Genomic DNA, 21,266 nt, shown 5'->3' with positions numbered 1-21,266 from the left:
TTGTGATTTCTTTATTCATTTTACGCTTGTTATTCTCTTTCTTTTTTCTTTTTACTTTTGTTTTATTTTGCTATAGTTTCTCACATATATATGTATACATACATATATATTTACGCATATGTATTTTATGTTTATATATATGTATATATATAGAGCTACGTACGTAGATGTTATCATTAAGCTACAAAATCATACTCATAAGATGAATACAAACATTGCGTTTTTGCTTTTTATTTTATTCTGTTTTTTATGCAATTATTTCAACAGGCTAATTTTGGTTTTTATGATTTTTGTTGTTGTTAGCATTTTAAAAATTTCGCTATGGGATTGTTTAATTTGCTTATGTTTTCTTCTTGTTGTTATTCTTTTTAGCTAGTTGTCTGTTGTATGTTGTATCGTAGTATATAAATTGTTAAAAATCGCTCACATGTTTCAATTCTGGTTCAGCGCGTGTTGTTTTTGTTGTGTGTGTGTGTGTTTGATTAGCTTACGTATGTTTTTTTCTTTGGTGTATTTAAGTTTATATAAAAGTTTACATAGGCAGGCATGTGTGTGTGAGTGTGTGTAAGTGTGTGTGTGCCAACTTACAAGCTAATACACGCTACACATTTATTAACTTACCATTTAATAAGTATGTTTAGATTTCATCTTCGCTTCAAGTATTTGTTTTTGTATTGGTTGTTTGTTTGTTTGTTTTTGTTAATACAGTTTATAGAACTTGCAAAAAGTGCTAATACAGTACAGAGAAATGTACAGTTATAGTTTGTTTCTTTTTGTTTTTAAGGTACAGCAATGCGAAAAACGAAAGTGTTGCCAATATGCATGTGTATATAGTTGTTTATAGTTGTGTGTGTGTGTGTGTGTGTGTGAGTGTTGTTTGTGTGTCTTACAAAAAGGTGGCAGCTCTGCACATAAAGCGTAACGTTCACTTAAAATCGAAGCGCTTATAAATGGACATAAAACATGTGCACACTTTTCATTTGACTTTCTTGTTACTCATTTTTTTTGTTTTCTTTTCTTTTCTCTTCTACATACAATATTCTTTTGTTTTGTTTTTATAGACGCTTAGTTGTTGTCGTTCATTTTATAAATCTTTGCTAAAGTTATATATAAACTATTCCATTCTGAAGTATTGACAGTCACAGGCTATATGAAGCATGCCTTTTTCCATTTGTTTTTTTTTTTTTTTTTGGTTTTTTTTTGGGTTTCGCTTTTGTTTCTTTAAATATATATATCTATGTATGCATTTGTATATAATCAATATGTTTTTTTGTATGCACTCTATCATATGTAGTATGGTTTACTATATTTACTTTAGTTTCTTTTTTTCATCTCTCTTGGCGTAAAAAAATTCCCCCAAATAGCTCTCGCTTCATCTCTCTCTCTCTCTTTATCCGTTTCTCGTTCTGTCTCAGTTGATTTTAAAAGCGTCTTTGTACAAACACAAACGAAAAGGTTTAAAAAGGTTTGTAAACATTTCGTTAATGAAATCATAACATTTAAACTATTTGATATATCAAAAGTCTTGAGGCTTATGTAAGTGCAGCGTTTCATAGTAGCCCCGTTTCCACATTGTGCGCTGTGCCCAATGTGTTCGGGTCAAAGTTCAATTTGTCACCGGCCAAAACGATCTCCGATATGCAGCCAACAATGCCGCTGAAATAGCGCTGATGCGTAAAATATGCCACATCCGGCATGCCACCTAAAATGTATGCAGATTTCATCATAAGTTGTTTTAAATATATATATACTCCATATACTTACCAACATAGAGTCCGGTATCGGTGTTCAACTGTCTCAGTTTTCCCGGCGCACGTAGCGTCAGCGTTTTACGGCCATCCACCTCCAGATAGCCCTCCTGTGAGTTCCTACAAAGAGTTCAAAGAGTATTAAACGACGCTATTGTTATCACTTTCTACAGTTGCCCACTTACCTTATAGCCCTGACGCGATGCCAGAGTCCATCACTGACCTTGGTGCCATTGAAGCGTATGTCCAGCTCGCCAGCGCCCAGATCATAGCGGAAATGCAAATAACTGTGAATATCAATAGAAATATTTATATATATATTAATTTAATCTCGCCTAATATCAGTGAATGTCGATTAGTGTAATGTGCTAAGATATTCATTTATTTAGTGGGTCTATAAAGTAAACAACAAATTAAATTGAATTTGAAATAAAACGAAATATTTGAAATTAAATAAAAATATATGAAATAATTATAAGGTTTCTGGGGGTATTTAAATGCGAAATGTGCCAACATTTGTTGCATGGATTGGGGAAAACCACGCATGCAAAACTCATGGATTTGTGAAGGTGTCCAAACACTACTGCTTGCGTAAATGTTATACAAGACGTTTAAAATTGAGTTGCCAATGATAGAAAGACTCTATTTTAATCAGTATAGAATCGAAAAGGAATAATGGGTAATACAGCTTAAGAAAAAGTGGGAAGAAGTAACGGGTAGATAAATAGGGAACTGAATAATTAATTTGGCTCAACATTTAGTAATTTCCCTACAAAAAATATAGTTCAACTAAAAATGACTTCCCAATCTCTTTTTAATATATATATATATATATATATATACATATATTTACATACATATATATTTAATAAATATTTTCTTATAGTTTATCAAATTCACTCTCTTATCAACTTATCGCATATTACTGCTTACCCCTGTTCGATGCCCAGTGACAAGTAGTCGTCGTGCAGCTCCGTTGTGCCCTGCCTGCCTGTCCAGAGGATGACACCGTTCTCCGAGTGCGTCTTGATGCGCAGATTGAGATCGATGTTGTAGCTGATGACCTGGCTCATAGTCTCCGCATCGTTGTAGTGAAAATAGCTATCGGTGCCAGCAAAGCAGGCGCCAAAATTCTTGCGCACACTCTGCACCTGCGATTGATGTTCCGCGGACAGATCGAACTTCTTCAGCAGGCTCCAGTCGGTGTGCGTTTGCGGCGTACTCGGTGCCACAAACGTCTCCGACTTGAGCACTGGCGTCAGCAGTTCATCATCATTGTAATCGTCGCTGTACAGCGTCTCAGTGGCCATTGGCTGCTGTTCCTGGTGCTCCTCCTGCTGATGTTGCTGCTCCTGCTCCTGCTCCTGCTGGTCCTGTTTATAGGTATGTGTGTGTGTATTGGACATGATGCGTTTCATATCCTGGGCGAGCTGCTTGCGCTGATAATCTTCAGTACCATCGGAGGCATCAAAGAGCGACTCATCGAAAACAAAACCACTCGCATCCGCATCCGCATCCGCATCTGCAACGCCTTCGGCAGAATTGAAGCTGGCTCTGGGTTGGTTGCCCACTTGACTCGTCGCCATGGCATCCGTATACTCCTGCTGCTGCAGACTGGCCACCCAATCGTTGTTGTCATCAAATGTGAGTATATCGCTGTCCGGATTCGTCTGGAAACTTTCATAGTGTGTGGGCAGACGGATGAGTTTGTGTGCAAAGGCATTCGGCTTCTGATGATGCTCATGCTTGCTCACATGCTGTTTGCCACTCAACGCCAACAGCTGCACCTGGTCCTTCTGCTTTTCCTTCTGCTGCTGCTGCTGCTGCTGCTTCTGCTTCATCTGCCTCTCCTGCACCGGATTGGGGGCTGCATCTGTGCTGTGCACAAAGCGAAAAATAATATCATCTTCGATTTCCTCATTGCTTGGCGCCACAGCTGCCAAGGGCAGAGCTGTTGTGGTTGTTGTTGTGGGTGTCGTTGTCGTTGTTGCCGCCTTTGTTGTCTTGCGCTTATGCAAATTCTTGCGTTTTGTGGCATGGTTCTTGTGTTTGCTCGCCGACTCGCCAACTCCTTTGTGTGGCTTGCCTTCAAGGGGTCTGGCATTGTGGAGCATCGTTAGCGCCGGCAGCTGTTCGGGCGGCACTTCAGCAGCCTTGTTGCAGCGCTCATTGTAGATGCTGCAACGGCACTCGTAGCTCTCCATTTGGGGCACACACTCGGCCAGCGGGCCGCACGGCCGGGCGACACACGCGTGCGGACAATTGCCAATGTTGCTGCCACCCAGCGCCTCGGCCACAATGCCCAGCGAGTGCCCATTGATGTCAATCTGAAAACCAAAAAATCAATTCCCAGGTTAGTCACAGTCACAACAACAGCAACAGCAGCAGCAGTAGCATCTCTCCACTCGAGACAGAAACTTACGCGTTGTATGCAACCGACGAAGAAGGACTTGTACTTCAGGTCCAGCGGCAGACGGTCGATGTGATTGACGCCGCCCACAAATAAGTTCTGGGCCAGCGACAGATGCCAAAAGCCATTCGAGGATATGGTCATGACCTCCTGATGCTGGTCGATCTGCGAGACACGATAACGAGACAAAAGGTGAGCAAAGACTTCTACACTCAGAAAAAAATTCGATGGCAATGAAAATCGCCCTAAAAATTAGCAAGTTTTTCTTGCTTTTTTTGAAATAAATTAATATAAAATAAAATGTTTCCATAAATTAGAAAGTCTTAAAAGTATTATCTATTATTAAGTAATGAATTTCTTAAAAGTGAGAAAGTTTTTCTTAGGAAATATTCTTTCTAAAATTAACAAAATAGTAATGCTCTCTAGGCTGATATATTACGGATTAGCTTAGATTATTATAAGTAACAATAAAACTAATTTAAGACTTCTTCAATGTACGCACATCTAAAACCACACCCTTGAAATTATACATTATTTTTTCGAAATATTAGAAAACATCTATTCCGAATTTTTAGATTTAGCTTCGGAATAATTTAGGGCGATTATTCTTTTTGATTTATTTTTGTGGTTGTAGTTCAAGTCTAGTTTATAGTTTACCTTGAGCACGGCCAGGCGAGCTGTTCTTGAGATCCTAATGGTGTGCCACTGTCCCAAACTGAGCGCATATTCGCTGCTGCTGGTTGCCAACAAGATGCAAAGCATGAGTCAAGCATTGTCTCAAAGGAACTGAGATTACTTACCGAACTAGCGCTGGACCGCTGCCCAAATCGAAAGCAAACTCCACAAAGCCATCATGCAAATACAAGGCAATAAAATCGCCACGCTGCTCCGGACCCGAGTAGAGTATCAAGCCATCCAACTGCTCTGGCTTCAATATGACCTTCAGCTCCAGCCAGATTAGTGCGCTGTCGCCGAGCGGCGCATAGCGTAGAAATGAGGACCCATTAAATGCGGGCACCTGTGGAGAAACAGTAAAGAATTGTATACAGAAAGAAGACTAGCTGTCTATCAAGTTACGTTTACCTGCAGATCCATGCGAATCTCGCAGAGATCACCCACAAAGCCAATGGGGCACAGGCAAACTGCGCCCTGATCAGAGGGCAAACACTTGCCACCATGCTGGCAAGGATAACGCACGCACTTGTCCGTCGAGCAGTCCTCTGAAAGAGCAGCAATTGTTATGGATTCATTTCTTTTATCTTGACTACCATATTCAAACCCAAAAGCTGAACCTTTGCTGGTAGATTTATTAAAATCCCTTATGTATTGATTAATTAAAAATGTAATAATTAAGAGTAAGCAATAAGAGCTTTCTTAGGCAGACCCGATCGACTGTTCCTAAGGAAGTAGTAGTAGTCTGATGCTGATAAGTTTTTGTTTAAGTAGCAAAACAGGAAGCTTAACTGACTATTTTGGTTATGTGTTTCATACAAGGACTCTTCTTTCGACCAATTGTTTCTATGCTAGCTATATAATAAGGTAGTCTGATGCCATTTGAATTTGGTTTACATTTGAGGAGCATAATAATACGCTTATTAGGAAAGTTTTGTTCTGGCATCGTTGTAAACAAAAAAGTTGCTTATACTAGAACTCATCTTCGACCGATAGAGCTATAGGATATGGTAGTGTGATCTCAATAAATTTTGATCGGATATCATAAAAATAGCTTCAAAACTGAGGCTCTAGTTTGCATAGAAACAGATGACACTCGGATATCGAGTCGGCTAGTGATGCGGATAAATAATATATATCTTTTATGGGGTCGGAGACGTTTGCTTCTTTGCGTCATCACAAATTAAAAACAGTTTTTCCCTCATTTTCCATCCATATACACTTGACTTACGTATGTCAAAACCATTGATGACATCGCCCAATGGATGCTCCGTGAATTTGTAATCATGCTCGTTGGCCACAAAGCGTCGAATGCAGCCGGAAAATCCCTCAGCCAAAGGCAATCGCTTGGCCAGGCCAGTAATGTTGCCAATGCCGCCCAAAAATACCGGTTCGCGGAACGTGATGCGCGAGAACAGACCCTGCAATGAATGAATGAGAGAAATATGTTAAAAATAGACTGCAACTGATGCAAACCCAAAACAAAACTCACATTTGATCTGCCTTGGACTTTGGTGCCGTGATTTAGCACCAGCCAGGCATCCCAACGGTGTCGATAGATAATCACCGAGTTCCACTCGTTTAGCATTATGGTCTCTCTAGAGCGAACGCTGCCCACGCCTGAGCCGCAATCGAACCAGAATTCGACAAAGCCCTTGTTCAGTAGCAGGGCCATAAAATCGCCGGTGAGATCATCACGTTCCCCGCTCAGCAATATGATGCCATCGAAGGACTCTGGACGGAATTCCAAGCGCAATTGCACATGCTTATAGGCGCCATGAAGGGCCGCAAATGCCAACCAGGAGCGTTTAGCAAAGCGTGGCACGTGCGCCCTAATATCTGTGCGGGAAGATTATCCATTAGCCAACTATAAATACGCTGGGTATGCAGGTACGCAGGTAATGCAAATAAATGACTACACACACACACACGCACATACCTTCCAGGCAAGCATCACCCGTTTTGCCAAAGGGGCACAAGCAGCGGGCAGTGGACGCCGTTGCCTCCAGGGCGCAGATACCCTCCGAGCCGCAATCCAGCTGGCAAAGTGTGCTGCAAGGGTTTAATGATTGGGGTTGGGGTTGGGGGTTGGTGTTTGGTTTGGATTGAGTTAAGTGTTGTATACGTATCAAGTATTTCATATCTGCGCAGCTAATTAGGCGCCTGAGTAAACTAATAACTGAAATTCCAGACTATCTTTGAAAACATTCACCTGAGTGATTAAATTCAGCACTCACTTGAGAGCCACATTCATGAGCTTAAGTGCAACTGATTAGCGATAGTAATGAGCGAATCGGGCTAAGTAGCAACAAAGCGATTTATGTTCCAATGAAACTATTTGCTTAAGGTTAAGTTTAAGTCTACCAACACAAGGAAGTAATCGGGTTAAGTAGCAACTAAGCGATAAACATTCAATTGAAACTATTTACGTTTCCGTTACAATTAAGCTGACAGCACAAAATATCAAACTATCTATATATCTATCAAACTATCAACATTATTTTGGATAGAGCTTTGACTAAGATAGTTAAACATCAGTGGCAACAAATTCGCATCTGCATTCCCAACTAAGTTTAACTACAGAAAGAACCACTTGGGTGGAAAAATCAAAGCTAAAAAAAAGAAATGCCATTTGTTTTAGTAAAATACTGAAAGCTTTGCAATCAGAATTCAAATCATGTCCAATCCACCCAATGCATGTTTTTATGGAGCGTAAATAAATGGAGTTGAAATATTGCATTTATGGCATACATAATTGAAATCTAGGCATGATATTTATTTAGACATCAAATTAAAAAGTACTTTGAATATTTATCAACGTTTATAAAACTCGAAATTAATTTTGTATGGATTTTAGAGCCAGTGGAATTTCAGTTCTATTCCTAATCTGTGTATTTAGGCTAAATGATTTATATATGTTATATAACTCACCTGCTGCTGGTGCTGGTTGAGCTCGTTGCTGGAGTTGTTGTTTTAACTGATATGTTGCTATTGGCAGCATTTTTATTGATATGCATTGCGACTTTGTTGTTGTCGTTATCATTTTTATCATTGTTATCGTTGTTATTGTTGTTGTTGTTGCTTATCATTTGATATGTATGCGAATTACTGTTGCTGTTGCGTCTTAAGTTTAATTGATTATTATTGACATCGTCATAGATGGACATGTCCGACTTGTAGCTATAATACTCATCCACATCCCCATCGCTTGGACCATCTGGATCTCCATAATCCAAGACATTTCGCTGAGCTGCTGCTGCTTTCCCACTATTTGTATGCTCAGTTGTTGTTGTTGTTGTTGTTGGTTTTGTTGCTTTTGTTGATGGTTTTGGATTGATGATGCTGATGCGACTTGGTCTTATGGTGGTTGTGGTGATGCTAGTTGTGCTGCTAGCTGTGGATGCCACTTTAAAATCAGCAGCATCCAGTTCTTGATTCTCGTTCTCCGAATTGAAGCTAATGCTCTCGGCTGATATGTAATAATCATTTGAATTGACTTTCTGTTCCTGCCCGCCACCCAAATTGTCATCGTTGTAATCATATTCGCTATCCGCATCTGTATCCGCATCCGCATCCGCATCCCTCGCATCTGGCTGCGAGTTTCGTTCAGCTTCAGCCGTTGAGGTTGACGCATAGCGCGATTTAGCCGTCCCCGGTTTATCGTTGGCCAACTTGGCACTAAACGAGGCGCCCTTCTGATAGAGCACATCCTCATCGGATTTGCCATGTCCATCAGCGCCGCTGCTTGTCGTATTTATGACTGCAAACAGATTTGAATATTGAATTTTTCTCTTGCTTTTATTCTTACGAATTTAATAATTTCTGTATGCGTAGTAAATAGACAAGTAAATTAAAATAAATTCAACAATTAATGAAAAGCAAACAAAATTATCAATTTATTTGAAAATTTATTCAATTTAATTCAAATTTAGAATTTATATTTTCAATATTAAAGATGTATTTCTATATGCAAAATAAGTTGAATCAATTATCAATTGAAATCCAAAAAAAAAGTAAGTTATTTAATTTGATAATGAATTTAGATTAATTCAAATTTAAATTGTATATTTACTAAAAATGAATTAGACTTAATTCAAATTTAAGGTTCATATATTGCGTTTTATTATGCTTAAAATGAATAACTAAGCTATAGTTTAAATTGTATAAATAAATTTGATAAGAGCTGCAGCAAACAATGTATGCAGAAGACATTACTCAAATGTTTAAAAGAAATATAAAAAAAGCTAAATGAAAATGCCAGTTGAATTTTGTGTAAGTTCCACCGTGTCAAAATGCCACATGAAAGTTTTTAATATAAACTATAAAAAGTTGTATTGTGTGGTAAATGGAATTCTTTTGGGGGGAGGGAGGAGGCACGTACCTTGACAGCTGTAACCGTTCTTGTTCAGCTCGTAACCCTCGATGCAATCGCACTCGTACATCCCATCGTGGATCTCATAGCATAGCTGCTCGCAGGGACTCGTGTGCCCGCAGTGACCTGTGGCAATGAATGAAAGCCGTTTTTGAGTGTGTTTAACTCTGTCTCTGTCTCTCTGTGGGTTCATTTAAATTTCTAGTTGAGTTCATCATTATTCGGTGCGTAGGTGAATGCCTGCTTATGTCAAATGATTTTTGTTTCTCTGTGTCTGTGTCTGTGTTTGTGTCGGTTTCCGTTTCGGTTTCAGTGCCTCTGTTTGCTGGGTGTGACCGACGTGTCCGCAATAAATTCTAATGAGCTTTACTTACTTAGAGGCAGAGTCATGTTGGTTATTTATTGCTCGCAATGGCCACATTTCGAGCCAACCAAAAACATACGCACACCAAATACACGCATACGCTCCATTTGGCAACAGGCCAAATTCAACAAGAACAACAACAACAACAAATTTGAGTTTCAGCTTCAACCACAACAACAATTGTTGAGTCTCAGCGCAACTGCACCTTATTTTATACAAAGCTGTCCCCATTTCAATGCAAATTTTCAACTGCGCTCGAAAGAATGCAATGGGATTTTACTCACCTCAAAAATTTATACTCCTCTGCCCCATCTACTCTAGCCACCCTATCGTGTAAGCGTCCCTCAAAAGCTACTTTTTTCCTCCTCTCCCATCTACTATCCTATCGTGCTAACGGCGATGAGGAGCCAATCAAAGAGAAGTTAAGTAAAGCAAATGCAAAGCACGACGTGAAGCTTTTCTCCCAAAGCACGACGTGAAGCTTTTCTCCCATGTTCTTCTTCTTTTTTGTGCTTTGATATTTTCGTATCAGCAGCTGCTGCTCACTTGACATCAAAAGCCAGCAGCTAAATTGTGCCAACTGTTAAGCAAGTCTAAGAGTTGCTTTAAGCTTTGCTCAAGCAGCCAGCCAATAAGAACTAGCTATTTGCTCAACATTCGTTTTATTCTTTAGATTTCGTGCCTCTCTATTCGATGCGAGTTCATTACAATATGACGTAAAGAGTAACGAGTAGCCATATTATATTATAGTATACCTGTTAACATGTAACGAGTACTTAACATGTATTTGTGGCGAGTAAAGTATATTGACCTCACCATAATGAGCAAGTAAGTACCTAAAATGACGCTTAGTGGAGAGCTGCATAAATTGAAGCGTGAAAAGTAGCGAGTAGATTACAGCGAGTACTGCTTAAGGTATAGCGAGAAAAACTAAAACTAGCCGTTTTTAATGCTTTCGCTGCTTTATATGCTTTATATTATATGAAGTCGAGTAAAGTATAACGAGTAACAAGAAGCGTAATTAAAGATAACTGGGCAGGAGCTACACTAGACGATTATTGCATTACGAGCTAGTGTAACGATTGATGAGTAAAGCATATCGAGTACATAAGTTAATTACATCGAGTATGCCAAGTAGCAATTATACGACGCTTACGTCATGCGGCCAGCAACTGCGTTTGGCTTTATACCGTTAAATAGAGCACGCAACAGCACTCTTAAAGAGCCATCAGCTACACATATAGGTGTGGGTGGATGGTTAAGTGTGTTGAGTGAGCATGTTGTGTGTGTGTGTGTGATTGCTAGTTGATTAAGCAACTGTGTGGTGGCGATTAAAGTGCACTGGACACTCAACACATTTGCATGTGGCGCACATGAAACAGGCACAAGCACAAGCACAAGCACACACACCCACACACATTCACACATACATTCACACTCAGCCATATAAACTCTTCAAATGTGAATAGTTTTCTGGCCCACACACCCACGCCCTGTCATCTGTCCGATTGTAGAGTAATTGATGGAGTAGCTGCAGTGTAGGACTCGTGTCCTATGCCATTGCGTATTCAAATTGAAATTGAAAAATCGCATATTGCATGCAATTGAAATCGAAGTGTCAGCAGCAGCGGCACATCAACACAACCTCAGTGACAAGAGACAAAAACGGGCGAGGGTTGGGGAAAGGGGAACAGAGCACAGCAGTTGCATTTCAAATTTTTGGACAAGAACACATTGCATAACAACATTGATTTCCATACACACTGTGTGTGTGAGTGTGTGTGTATGTGTGTGTGTGTGAAATGCATAATTAAGGCGCTCATTAATGTCAAATCCAAGCCAGACAGAATGACAGACAACGGACAGATGGAGAGGCAGCTACCACCCATAAAGGTTCCCTCACATAATTTATTGATATGTCAATTTTCTCATGGGTCGACTATTTTGCACAATTAGACAAGCTACAGTTGTGGCAAAGGGGGTGCGGGCTGTTCAATCTTACAATGGCAAGACAAGGGGACTGTTGTCGAGAAGATAGATAATAACGTGAACAGACCGTCACAAAAACTTCCGCGTTTTGTAGCTGCAAATGTTTACCTATATAATGTGATAATATAGGATACGAATAATTCTTCATAATTTTGAGATAATTTAAAATGTTTTAATAAAGTTACCAAAAAAAATTGTCATGTTCTATTACAGCTCTTGAAATCACCCTTTCTGCTGTACTTGCGCTCATTCTATTTCTGTTTGCTACTTCATATTCTGTTTGTAAATCATTCGAGGAGTTTGTACGCACCTTGAAATGCCGCCTCCTCGGGCTCCACAATGCTGCTGCTGCTGCTGCTGCCACTGTTGCCGCTGGCTTCACACTGCTGCTGCAGCAATGGCAACAGCAACAACAACAACCAGAAATGCGGCAACCTTTGATGTCCTTGCTGCTGTTGTTGTTGCTTTGAAGTTGACATTTTTACAGCGTTGTTCCAGCCACAGAGTAAATGATTCCTTTGTTGCTCGCTGGCTGTTGAAGTAGACACGTTGCACACGTTGTTGTTGTTATTGTTGCAGTTCACACAACGATCGTTGGTCGTTTTAGACGACTTCGGCCACCAGCCAGCGTTGAACATGGAGCGTACATGCGTCTCGGCGTTGCCGCTGCGACTGCTTGTTGTTCCTATAAGAAAACCCCCCAAAAAAAAGAGGAAAAACCAAGCACACACAGTTAAGCAATTAGTACACTCATAAAAAAATCGCCACACTTTTGGTGTCAATAAGTAGAAAATTTATAAATTTTATGATTTATAAAATCTACAGTTTACATTTTAGGGTGGATTTTTTTAAATTTTTGGAAAAAAAGTCTTATTTCAAGGGTATTCTTTTCTATTGTGTTTATTTTAAATTATCTTTTTTATTTGACAATTTTAAACTCTTATACTAAACTCTATTTACTATAAATTTATTTGAAAATACCTATAAAATACGACAAACCTGTCTCTGAATTTTAGAAAGGATTTTTTTTTCGAAAAATTAGTCTCTGCATTTATATTTTTTCTTAATAATAGAACATTAAAAAAAAAAATCGACTATCGATTTGGGGTAAATATTCCTAATTTTTAGAAAAATTTTTCTAATACTATAAACTATATCAAAAAACTAAAAAAAAAACTTTATATTTTTTCCTAGTGTAAGAGTGAGATGGAGAGAGCGAGCTGTGGGTTGGAGGTTGCAAGCAAATCAAGTGGTCATTATAATATATACCACAAATTGCTAAACACGCAACGCACACACACAACACACACACAAACATATATATATATATATATATATATATACGAACATGATTCATGGCTGTTGGCTTGATGGCACTTGCCGCTTTGGCTCTTGCCTGTTGGCAGTTGCCAGTTGGCAGTTGGCAGCAGTAAAATCAATAAACGGCGTCATGGCAACGCCACACCACAACAAAAATACCTAGCCAAAGTAGACAGAATGCCGCCCCATGCCCTAATCTGTTTCTATTTGGCTGACTGAGCCACTCCTCTATATACACACATACAGACACACACGTATAAATTTAGTGATCCACTGAAAGTGTCCTGGCCCTACCTTAAGCCAAGTGCTTTGAGGGCTAAATGCATGTAATTAGAAATCAATACGACAATTTGGCAATAATGTCTATAAGCAAAGGGCGCAATGAGTCAAATAAATTGCTCGCCTTTCCATTCTTTGTATATCCAATTTGGAATTTGTGTTGTTTTTTTCATTTTTTGTCAATTGAAATGGAAATGCTAAATGCCTAAGGTAACAGCAAAAAACAGCAAACAAATTGAAGGAAACTGCGTGGCAATGCTATTAAGTCGGGTCACAGACCCATATACATACGCACATGCTTACATATGTGTGTGTGTATGTGTGTGTGTGTGTATTTGGTACACAGACTCAAGCGTGGCACTTAACCCGTACTCAAAAATATGTAGCATACTTACTGGGGCAAAAATGCAGCCACAGCATAAAATCTTACTTGCTACAGAGCGAGTAGTTATTATTGTAGTTGTTTTTTTGATACCCTAGAATAAATTTGTATTGTGTTGCCTTACGAGTAGCGTACAGTTCGATGCATGCTTTTAATAATATGCATCTCTCTTTGAGATCACATCTGCACTCTATATGTATAAATAAATATTTTTTAATGAATTTGCTCAGTTGTTCACAGCAAAAACAGCAAATTATTAAACAACAATAGCGTCCTGTTTAATAAGCAGAATTATTTATTTCTTTATTTATTGTGGACTAAATCAAGTGATCCATAATTTAAAAAAAAGTTTCAATAAATCAGAATTTGAAATAAAAATAATAAAACGAAAAGGGAGCAATTAAATTAAAAATTTAAAATGAAGGAAAAGATAAAATAAAGTGTATAAATAATAAACATTAACAACAAATTGAACATTAACATTTATTTTCTCATTTATTAAATTGTCTCTTTACCAAAACAAGTCCACCCATAAATCGCTCTATGATCTGGTAATTTATGTCTAATGAAAAGCTTCATAGATATATTTTTAAAAGTTGATAATTTCAAGAAAATTTCACTCATTCCCATATCTCCGCCAAAATTGATTAGATTTTCCAGTTGTATTCAATTCTGTGCAGTGTTTTTTTTTTATTCAATATTTTGCATTCAAAAATTTTAAAATACATTTATATTATTTATTTTATTTGCATTAAACACTGAAAATACTTTATTTTGTTGCATTTCGAGAAAATGTAGGCTATTAACGTTCTTATCTCAATTTTCGACGTATTATTATTTAATAATTTCAATTTAAAAAATTTTAATTGAATTTCAAAATAAATTTTTCTTTTTTATATATTCATATTATTATAATATTTTTACCAATTTGCATTAAAAGCTGATAATACTTGATTTTGTTACACTTCAAGAAAATCTACGCTTTAGCGTTTCTGCAATAGTTAAAGTTCCTATTCTCATATCTGCGCAAAAAAAAAAAAACAAATCAATATCCGAGCTATATTCAAATTTTTGCAAAATTTAACAACAGCATATATAATGAAAGGGTATTCGAGCTATTGAGTACACCCATTTGAAATTGTTGTGAGTTGTTTTTATTTGTGCTTTATTTTTATATCAACTTTTGTGTGCATGCGCTTAAAATCGCGGCGTCTGCCTCTGACTCGGGACGCAGGCCGTGAGTGTGTGTGTGTGTGTATGTTTGGCTGTGTATGGGTTATGGATGGGGGAATCGAGTGGGGTGCGTTTCTGTATGGTTGTTGTATTTTTTTTGCGACTGAGCCTGTGCGTGCGAAAGTTTCGCAAGTTGGATGCTTGTAGGCTGGTTTGCCTGGGTTGGGTAAAAACCATTCGGCATTTGTCCTGTCTCGAGTTTTTTTTTTGGGTGTTCCAGACCCAAGACCAAATGTTGCCGTATTCATTTATATCGATTTTTCCACCTTGGCTATTTGCACTGGAGCCTTAAAACACACGCACACACACACAGAGACACCCAAAGTAGTGACATACTATCTCACTACACGCCACACGCATGTACAGTAGTAACTAAGATGTGGCACTGTTTCAATGATTGCCCAAAACTTATATTATTGAAAAGTAAAATTTTTATTTGATAAATGAATTGATTGATATGAAAAGCTATTTCAAATGACGTTTGAATAAATCTTATAAATATTTATTATCTTTAATATTTAATTTTATTTTCAATTAAATTAAATACATTTTTATATTAGTTGACATTAAATAAATAAACACATAAATAAATAAATCAAGCAAAGATTTTTAGATTGCGCTACTTTTTTTCGAAAGTTCTCAATTGCGACCGTTTACTGTACTTCTTATATATAATTTTGCGCACTCTTTATTGTAGATTTTCATTTTGCTTTCATTTCAATTTCTTTTGGCTGGGATTTTGTTTTTGTTTTTAGCATTTTTATTGCGTTTTTAATGGCATTTCTTTCCGGTACAACGCCTCCGAATAGCCAGGCAAATGTTTAAGGCTGTCGCATGGTTTTTTCAGCCCGTGTTTCAGCCCGAATTGCATACACTTAACCCAACTGGGATTGCCAAAGTTGCTACGTTTCTTCATGTGTGGGTGAGTGTTGGTGTGTGTGTGTGTGTGTGAACCATGTGTCACATGAAAACTCATTATTCAGGTAAACGCAGAAGCAGCAACAAACAACAACATATAAAAAATAAATGTGCGCTCATTTGGTTGGAAAATTTTTTGGCTCTAGCCAAGCTGTTGGCGGTAAGTGGCAAAGTGGCAAGTGACCCACAAAACTAATTACAAGAACACATTGATATTGGCAGAATCAAAAATAATGGCACTTAGCCACTCTCTCTCGCCATCTCTCTCAATCGCGGACAATAGCCGAAAAGTTGATCAACCCAATTACACAGCTAATGGACCTAAATTGGCGCTGAGTGGCATTGATTTAATTACACAGTTATGTCTTAAATTTTACGAAATGGGCGAACAAAAACAAAACTTGAAATCAAGTTCTCATTTTCAGCTGAAAAGTATGCTTCACTTAAGTGACTATTAACTATTGGCCATCAAGATTCTGCTAAAATTTATGACACTTCTTGTCTTGAATGCATTTCCAAGATAAAATTTCAACTGAGTGCAAAACCAAGTTTGTAGGTGGAAAAAGCGTAGATTCATAATATTTGCCGGGGTTTTTTTATATTTGTAGTTGCGTAATGTGACAGTGATATAGATTATGTCAATGATATGCAATCAAAATGTCACTGTGCTCTGCTGTTAACTGGCAATCAGCCACATTAATTACGCTTCAATTGACTCTAAAATGGTAAATCAGTAATTTCTGCTTAAATTTTCTTTTACAGATACGATTTTCTTTTGCAGATATAACAATGCTTTGCCTATATGCTCTTAAGCTTAGGGATCAGCTGTTGACACACACACACACACACTCAGAGAGACTTATCATAATGCTCAGCATTGCATTAAGAACCACTGTGTATAAAAAACTAGAACTGCAACTTGATTAGCTGAAATCAGCAAAAAACACAAAAACCCTATATTAAATGAGGGCTTTTGTCTCTCTTATGTCTATGCAATGCTATAGTATAATTTATTGATTTATAACTATAACAAGGCCAACATGACTAACGTATCACAAATTATATCCTAGCCTTAACGAGTGGGGATATTTTTTTTATATTGTTGTTGTAGCTTTCCTTGCTATTGCTGATATATATATATTTTTTGTGTTGATGTCACGCAAAGCTTTATACACAAAGCCAATACAGAAGCGGACAGTAAATACACACACACACACATACATTTATAAATAAAACAAACAAGTAGCATCCAAAGTCAATGAGCGAGAAAATAAAGAGAATAGAAAATTGTAGCAGACAAAACTACAAGAGCAGCAGAAGAAGCAGCGATAGAAAAAACTGCGACAGCAACTGTAACAGAAATATCCGTAAAATCGAAAAAAAAATAAGAAAATCGTTAAGGCAGCAATAAATTGTGTTTTTATAAGGTAAATAGAGCAAATCCCGTTGAGAGCCAATTGGAGGCAGACCTCAAAATACAAACGTACAAGCGTACAAGTAGTACAGGAGCAAAAGAGAAGACTGCCTCTTGAGGGTCGAGCAACTCACGCATGACAGACTGACCCAAGCCACGGTACACTAACACCAACACACACACACACACACATATGCATACACACACAGGCATGTGTACATAAACAACACACAAGTTTGGCGCGCGTTTTTGCTGTTCGCTTTTGCTATTAAATTCTTAACGTTTGATATTGCGTATACTTTTATTTGTGTGCGTGTGTGTGTGCGTGTGTGCTTCTATGTGCTTATGTGTGCGTGTGTTTGTGTGCGTCTGCTGCGCCTAATTTATGGCAAATTCGCAGGTGCGCGTATTACTTGCGCGCTGTCAAAGACGTCAAGCGATGAAAGCAAACAGCAGCAAAAGCAATTTCAAGCCGTGGACTAAAACAAAAGAAATCACCACACAGACCCGCACACACACACGCACACGCACGCACACAAGCTGAGAGTAATTTTAAGAGACAGCAGTAGCAGCAGCAGAACGTGACGTGCCTGTGTATTTGTGTATATGTGTGTGTGTGATTCGCGGCTGCTGTATATATTTGTGTTTGAGTGTGTGTGTATGTAGAAACATTATTTCAAAGGCATTTGACTCACTGCAAAATGAGAAGATAGCTAAGAGAGAGTGAGATGGAGACAGAAATGTCAACAGAGTTCTTTTTAAATGCAGAAGCCAAAATAGCTAGCTTATAAAATACATGCATGCAAATATGCATACATAAATATATGCATGCATATGTATATATGTGTGTTGTTCTTATGTTACTCAAGTGGTACTTTAAAGTGCTCAGCTCTTTGCTTGCCCAACATAAATTTTCATTATTTCATTTCGCCCCGTTTCTGCAACAACAACAACAACAGCGATTGCTACTCACTTGTTTTGCGTTTGCTTTTTGGCGAGTGGCCGCCTCGTTGACGTCGACGTCGTCGTCGTTGTCGTTGTCGTCTTCGCCTTCGTTGATTTCTACTGCTGATGCTTTATTTCGGCGTTCAGCGATTTTCGTGGTATTTACATTAACTCACACACACAAACACAGGCACACGCACTTACAAACACAAGCATACACACACACACACAAAAGCTTTTAAGCTGTCTTTCACATTGCACATTTGCCTCTCTTGAAGGCGACTATTCCTCTTCTTGCTTTTATTATTACAGTTTACACACGACACCTCGTTACTTTTATAAATTTTCTTTTTATTTTGTTGTTGCTGCTGTAATTTTTAACTAGCTGTTGTTGTTGCCGTTGCGTGTGTGTATATGTAATATTTTGGTTGTATCCTGCGGAAAGGATGTCTCTGGCGGCGCCGTTCCGTTTGCCGTTTATATGGAGCGTAACGTATTTACACTCTAATTGACGGGAGACTACTGCGCGTATCAAATCAGCTACCAAATGGAACGAAGCGAAACTCGGTGAGAGCAAGTGCAGAGTGCCCAACTGTAGCACTCACCGGATACAAAGAGAGAGAGAGAGAGTGAAAAATACCATACCAAAGCTATAAAGTATCCGCTGACTTAGGCGCCAAATATGAACTGTTACAGGGTAGTTTAGGGCTGCCAACAATTAATAAATAAATCTAAAATAGGCATGATAAAAGATAATGAGTTTTAGGATCTTATGAATATTTAATTTTTTTAAATTAAATGTAGTTTTTAACTTTATTTTAAATTTAGTTGAGTCTGTTTTTTACTTGTACATATTTTCTATCGACTGACTTTAGTTGATATTAAATAAATAAACAAATTGATAAAATGCTAATATTTCGACTCAAATATTTATATTTATTTACTTCTGTAATGATATTGCTTGCATTTGCTTAACAGTAAACTAGAAAATAATTTGACTTCTATTTAGCTCAGTCGCACAGGATAACAACCTCTGCAGTCGCTCTGACAACCCTGCTTTTTGCTTTATTCTCACTCCCACTTTCCCTGAACTCAAGTGGCGACTTTACCGAGAGAGAGTAAGTGAGAGAGAGCGTACACTTGAACTGATGCAAGCAAGCGCAGGCGCAAAACGAAATGAAATGAAACATGCCAAACATTCTGGGCCCCAATTATAACAACAGCAACACCGTAAAGAACTGTCAACGGCAGAGATAGCAAACGGCTGCTCGACTGTTAGACAACAGTTTGTTGTTGCTGTTGCCAGTAACTTAACATCACAATAAACGCCTACAGAACCCAACCGACACTTGAAAGGACACCCACACATATACACACACCTACACATGCATATGGTTAAGCGCATAATGAACTCATCGACACGCATGAGCACAAAAAAAAAAACAACAGTCGGCGAGACGAGGGCAATGGGCAGTAAGTCAGCCAACGACAGCTGATCAGGTTGCAAGGGTTGTAATCGGCTTTGTTGTTGTTGTTGTCGCCCAGGGGTGCTGATGACCAAAACTGACACAAGTAATGAAAACAAAATAAAACACAATAGGGCAAGGTAGACAGCTCCTCCTACTGCTGTACCTCCTGCTCCTGTTCCTGTGGTACCATGTAACTGAGACTTGACCATGTGCATAAGTTAAAACTGCTGCTGTTGTTGTTGTTGTTGTGCGGGGCGGTTGGTTGTCCAGTCTGCGGCCGTTAAGCAATTGTTGGATATCGTTATTTTAGTTGTTGCTAGAAACGCTAGAGATGGGCGAGTGTTGAACTTTTGTTCGTTTCATTTCTTTTTAATATTGAATATTAATATTCCCTCTTTTCATTTAGGCAAATCCATTAATTAGGATTTTCGCTTAGTCATCTGATTGCTGAGTTTGCTTAACTGACAAAAAAAAAAGAAGAAAACTCTTTTGCTTTTAACGTTAATAAACTAAAACATACAAGTTAGAAATTTTTGTAAGCGAAATATAAAAACGTGGCAGTGGAAGCAAAAGCTATATATACCTACATATATGTACATACCTACGTACCTACATCTATGTATAATTACACTCCGAGACAATTGAATAGCACAGTTTCCAATTCGATTTTAAGCTTAAAAAGCTGCAAATGAAGAGTGTTAAGAAATAAATTTAATTTATTAACTTCTTAGGATAAGGATTACATTTTTCTTAGTAAAAAAAAGTGTAATAAACTTTTTAGATTTAATTAAATGGAATTTTGTAACTTCTTAGGATGAGAATTACATTTTTCTTAATAAAATACTATTCTTTTTATAAGCTTTTAAAATCAAAATACATCGAATTTTGTAACTTCTAATGATAATAATTATTATAATATGTATTTTCTTAAGATTTTTAAATTTAAGTGTAAATTAGCCTATGAATCCTATAGGTATTCATGCATATTAGATGCTATTTAGCCAAGCGTAATAATAGCATTAACAACATGCCGTGTCACGCGTGACACGTGCTAAACGCAAATACAACAACGATGACATTCTTTGCTGGCTCTGCTAATGACCGGAGCCTTTCATGCCTCATGCCCCATGGCCCATGCCCCATGACAATATGTTTGCTAAGTCCTTCGCTTTCCTTTGCTGTCGGCTTTGAAGGGACCAAAAAGGGGCAGCCTATCACCGTGTGTGTGTGTGTGAGGTGTGTGTGTATTGGTGTCTTTTGTGCAAGGCTTAGTGGGTTGCAGTCGAGACCCCAAGAGGAATAAAAACAACAACAACAACTGCCATTCGTCGCTTGCAGCTGCAAATAAGGCATTAATATCCAAGTTGAGGCTCAACTCCAGCTCCTGTTGCTGCTCCTACTGCTGTTCCTGTTCCTCTTCCTATTGCAGCCCTCCTTGCCAGGCTTCCCATGTTTTTTTGTCGAGTATGTCAGGGCAAATATTAGTATTCCACTTCAATGCTATAGCATTTTGTAATGGAAAGTGTTGTTGTTCTGCTTGCCTTACCTTCCCCTGCCTCCCTCTCCTTGCCTTTCCTTGCTGTCTCCTTGTCTGCCTGTTATCGCCTCATCCTCTTATTTTTCTGTGTCTTCTTCTTATTTTCCTCGTCGTCGTCGCATCCATCAAGCAGTCAGCGAAGCGCAGCTAATGTGTCACATTACAAATGGGCGTCTGCCGGCAGGGCACCTGACAACCCTTAACCCTTAACCCT

At 38.3% G+C, this 21,266-nt stretch overlaps 1 protein-coding gene across 1 annotated transcript; it reads right to left on the bottom strand.

The window, feature by feature from the left end:
- Window positions 1-536: 536 nt before the first annotated feature.
- On the bottom strand, window positions 537-18,532 carry LOC6559048 (pikachurin). Its single transcript, XM_001987660.3, has 15 exons — window positions 18,075-18,532; window positions 11,866-12,240; window positions 9,212-9,328; window positions 7,762-8,590; window positions 6,770-6,882; window positions 6,323-6,669; window positions 6,062-6,251; window positions 5,242-5,378; window positions 4,959-5,176; window positions 4,816-4,891; window positions 4,171-4,323; window positions 2,682-4,075; window positions 1,934-2,035; window positions 1,765-1,868; window positions 537-1,702 (listed from the first exon to the last, which is right to left on the bottom strand). Exons 2-15 carry the CDS (start codon window positions 12,191-12,193, stop codon window positions 1,551-1,553), a joined length of 4,260 nt encoding a protein of 1,419 aa, XP_001987696.2. The 5' UTR covers window positions 12,194-12,240; window positions 18,075-18,532; the 3' UTR covers window positions 537-1,550.
- Window positions 18,533-21,266: the final 2,734 nt, after the last annotated feature.

This window comes from Drosophila grimshawi, unplaced genomic scaffold, assembly GCF_018153295.1.
Source record: "Drosophila grimshawi isolate 15287-2541.00 unplaced genomic scaffold, ASM1815329v1 contig_1369, whole genome shotgun sequence".
Lineage (NCBI taxonomy): Eukaryota > Metazoa > Arthropoda > Insecta > Diptera > Drosophilidae > Drosophila > Drosophila grimshawi.
The sequence above is the reverse complement of the archived record's forward strand: the minus strand, read 5'-3'. Positions and strand labels throughout refer to the sequence as shown.